The 4346-nt window shown below is 37.9% G+C and overlaps 1 protein-coding gene across 1 annotated transcript in view; it reads right to left on the bottom strand.

Moving 5' to 3' along the window:
- INADL (InaD-like (Drosophila)) overlaps positions 1-4346 on the bottom strand; it is a gene marked incomplete at its 3' end in the record, with an annotated part of 165617 nt that overhangs the window by 93084 nt on the left and 68187 nt on the right. The window contains exon 15 of the mRNA XM_008584873.1: positions 2086-2311. Coding sequence (XP_008583095.1) covers positions 2086-2311 — 226 coding nt within the window. The remainder of the gene's footprint in view (positions 1-2085; positions 2312-4346) is intronic.

Raw genomic sequence — 4346 nt, 5'->3', positions numbered from 1 at the left:
AAAAAAAAAAAAAAAAAAAAAAAAATTAGGATTGGTTGGGCCGGCCCGGTGGCGCACTGCTACAGTGCACCGCTTGGGAGCGCGGCGGTGCTCCCGCCGAGGGTTCGGATCCCACATACAGACCGGTTCCCGCTCACTGGCTGAGCGAGGTGCGGGTGCAGCACTGAGGGTTGCAATCCCGTTGCTGGTCCCGGTCCGGTACGGGCGCGACACTGAGGGTTGCGATCCGTTGCCGGACACGAAAAAAGACAAAAAAAAAATATTAGGATTGGTCCAGATTTCAAATTGTTGCTGTGAGACATGGCTGTTCAATACCCAATTAATGGTGGATTGAATCTAAACTTGGGAACAATTTCCGGCTTTTTGAATTATAAAATTTGAGATTAGTGGGAATGTTCTGGATCAATAATTTCTATCTTTCAGCCTATATGAGAAAGTGATGTACCTAAAAAGAAAACACTTATATCTTCCAATAAAAAGTAAAGTTCCAATGGCTAATACAATACGATTGATGTTTTACTATGGCATTTAATACCCTCACTGAATAATGAGTTATTAGAATTTTGGCTGAGCTGCCTAACCAGATAGGGTTTAGGAAAGTAGGATGGTATCAGGATAAATGAAAAGAAGAGATGGAAAAGAGAGCCAGGATTTTAAGACACAAAATTATAAAACCCAAGCTTTTAGAAATTTCAAGGCATCCATGGTACTTAAGATATTTTACTCTAACTTGAAATATATCACTTTGATACAATCAATTCTGTATAACTCCTGTTATTTACAGAATGGAAAGCAATCAACTAATGGGCAGCAAGGCTGACATTTAGCATAATTCAAAGCTGTTGTTCACCCATTGTGGTAAAGCGTGACAGATGGGAGCATAGAGTCAGCAAGTTGGGTTGGTGATTTACACACCCTGGAAGATTAGATTAAAGGCATTTTTATCAGCCTTCAGAGGGAAACCACTACCCACATTTCATTTTCATAAGGATAGCAAGACACAAAAGTGTGGCATTTGAATCTCCTCTTTGAAATATTTTTTACAAAAGATAAACATTAGAAAAAAAAAAGATTATCAACCAATAATCAAAAATTTACTAAGCCCCTCATATGCTCAGTACAGAATAAAACACTGTGAGATAGAAAATAATTTCAAGATATGGCCTCTGCCCACAGGGAGCTGACAGTCTTCTTGGAAAAACAATACTAACACATCCTAAAATATCTGTGACTATAAGACGATGCTAGACTCCTAAGTACTTGAGGAAGTCAGAAAACAGAGACGGATGGACTGGAGGAGACTTTATATATAGCTACAGCAATAGCTAACTTTTACTGAGCACATTGCATGTGGAAGGCATTGTGCTAAGAACTTTGCACACATGACTTCATTTCCTTTTCACACAAGCTCATGAGGTGGGTAAGTACTATCACCATTTTCAGAGGAAAAATATGAACAGAAAGTCAAGTTATTTACCCACAGATTCACAATAATTAAGTGGTAGAGGCAGGATTAGGGTACATGTACCTTGAAACCCAGACCTAAGACAGATAAAAGGGAAGGCCCCATGTATCTAAACTGGTGTTAATGGAATGATAATTTAAAAGGAGGGAAAAGTGACATAAAAGACGAGGTTACAAATGGCATAAGATGGCAAAGCATGTGCTCAAAACTCTTCATAATTACAATGCTCTTTTAAAAAGAGTATCAAGAGCATAGAAAGTGTTTTTTCATTCTCTGACCTTCTAAAGGCTTTTATGGCAATGTCTAGACTCACTTCAAAATTAATCATAGACCTTCATATTTTTAATGCTCTAAAAAAGGCAAGTCCATTAGATATGCGACACTCACCAACATCTTAAACACATTAAGATGAACTGAGTTGAACTAGAAGTCAAAAGTAACGAGTCCAGGCAATTACTTAGAAAAAGTTCTCTAAAATCAAAATGCATACACATCAATGTTGCCAACATTCCAAGGAAAAGGAAGAGTTTTATGACATTAAATGAAAAGTAACAATTTGAAAAGCCTTAGTCAAAAAAGGACAAGGTGAGGTGGGTTTCTCTCCATTCATATTGCAGTACACTCTTTGGGGCATCCTTGATCAATGGGTACACCTATGGGAACCACAGCATATTCAGTTAGTACCTCCATCTCAGGAAGAGAGACTTCTGTGGTCCTTGGTTCATCTACAGAGGCCTCATCATCAAACAACCGTCGACAGCAAACCAAGGTGAAAGGGGGTGGCACTTCTTTAAGAAAGGAGACTGCTTCTCGGCGAGATTTTCCATAGAGTTGCACACCATTGACCTGGGAAGATAGAGGATAAGTCAAAATTGAGGAGGCCCCAAGTGAAAAAACAAAACTCTCTTGCTTACACTAATCTACCAAAATGAAAATAGGACATCATTCTATTCTCCCTGTAAACAAAGGGCCTATATTTAATCAGATTATTTTAGTAGTAATTAAAACATTAGAAATCCTTGAAATTTATAAAAATTAATGCTAAATCTTTACTGAACTTGGGTGAGTAAAGTATAAAATATACGCAGAGTACAACTATTACCGGGTAAGTGATCTACTTAATTTTTCACACCTCTATGGTCTCTCCTTTCAATATTTCAGTGTTATATTCTCTCACCTACTTCTACCATCCCTCCTTAAACACTTGAAATATTATGTAATGCCTTCTTAAGACTGTGTCCTTTTGCCTTTTCATTTCATAGGAATATCACTATAGACACTAAATTCAAGGCTGTTAAAACTGCTTAACTTATAATGCGCACATACAAAAATCTAAGATACTCAAGAGTCAAAATTGAATGTTAAATTCAAAATATTTTTTCGCATACCATCCTAGAAAAATGACTTCTATTGAGAAGAGATACATATAACTTTGCATTAGTTTCATTCGTTTACACTGTGCTGATACAGCCATCAAGTATGTAGGAAGTGTGTCAGTTTTCAAATTATTTTACACAAGTGTCCCATATGTTTAAAAGAAAAAATACGGGCCGGCCCGGTGGTGCACGAGGTAGAGTGCAGCACTTGGGAGTGCAGCGGCGCTCCCGCCAAGGGTTCAGATCCCATATAGAGACCGGTCCGCTCACTGGTTGAGCATGGTGCGGGCGCGACACCGAGGGTTGCGATCCCATCACCAGTCACGAAAAAAGACAAAAAGGAAAAAAAAAAAAAAAAAAGACAAAAAAAAAAAAAAAAAAAAAAAGAAAAAATACATAACTATTCCTTATTCAAGATGAATCCTTACTACCAAAAATTATATAAATTCCATATTATTTGTGTGCATAATAATAATACTTTGCACCGAAGATGATTGAGAAAGCTAATCTATTATAATTTCTCATATGTATGACTTTAGCTCAAACAGTTCTCTCAGTTTTGAGTGCAGGTCATGTACAGCATGGATTGATTGAACTGTGTCACCCATATATACAGTATATATAATATATAAAGTTCGTATACTAGAAGTTTAATCCCCACTGTAATTGTTGAGGGTAGGAAATCCTATTATGGTAATTGAAACGTGAGGCCTTCAAAAGGTGATTAGATTGTAAGACCATGTTATTGTGAATGGATTAATAATGATGGTCCTGGGTGTGGTTCTGTGGTAAAGGAGATCACATGAGGAGGTTAGTTTCTGCTCCACCATTTTCACACTGTGATACTCTGCTGTTACTGAAGTCATCACCAAAGAAAGCCTTAACCAGATGTGTTCCCTGGATTATGTACTTCAGCCTCTGAAATATAAGTGATAAATTCTGTTGTCTTCTTTTTTTATTGGTTATGAATATTTATGGAATACAAAGCAAACTGTCACCACTTGTACCTAAGATGTGATGGCCAGATCCATACTGGCAGCATGCCCATTACCACAAATTGTGATTATAACCTGTGTCCCCTACCCAATTATCCCAGACCTCCCTCAACATCCACCTTTCCTCACTCCACTTTGTATCTCTAGGTATGTTCTCTCCCTCTGCAAGTGCAAAACACCATTGTGGTCTTTCTTTCCTCCCTTCTTTTTCTCTTAGCTCCCACTTATGACTGAGTACATATGGTATTTATCCCTCTGTGCTTTGCTTATCTCACTCAACGTAAGTTTCTCCAAGCTCGTCCATGTTGTTGCAAATGTGAGAATTTCATTCTTTTTTATAGCAGAGTAGTATTGCATGATGTACAGATACCACATCTTCCTTATCCAATTGTCCACTGATGGACATTTAGGTTGGTTCCATATCTTGGCTATTGTGAAGAGAGCTTTGATGAACACGGGAGTGCAGGTATCCCTTCGACATGATGATTCATTCCTTTGGGTATATACCCA

Source organism: Galeopterus variegatus, unplaced genomic scaffold, assembly GCF_000696425.1.
Source record: "Galeopterus variegatus unplaced genomic scaffold, G_variegatus-3.0.2 Scaffold3395, whole genome shotgun sequence".
NCBI classification, from domain to species: Eukaryota; Metazoa; Chordata; class Mammalia; order Dermoptera; family Cynocephalidae; genus Galeopterus; species Galeopterus variegatus.
This window is presented reverse-complemented; position numbering and strand designations above follow the sequence as displayed.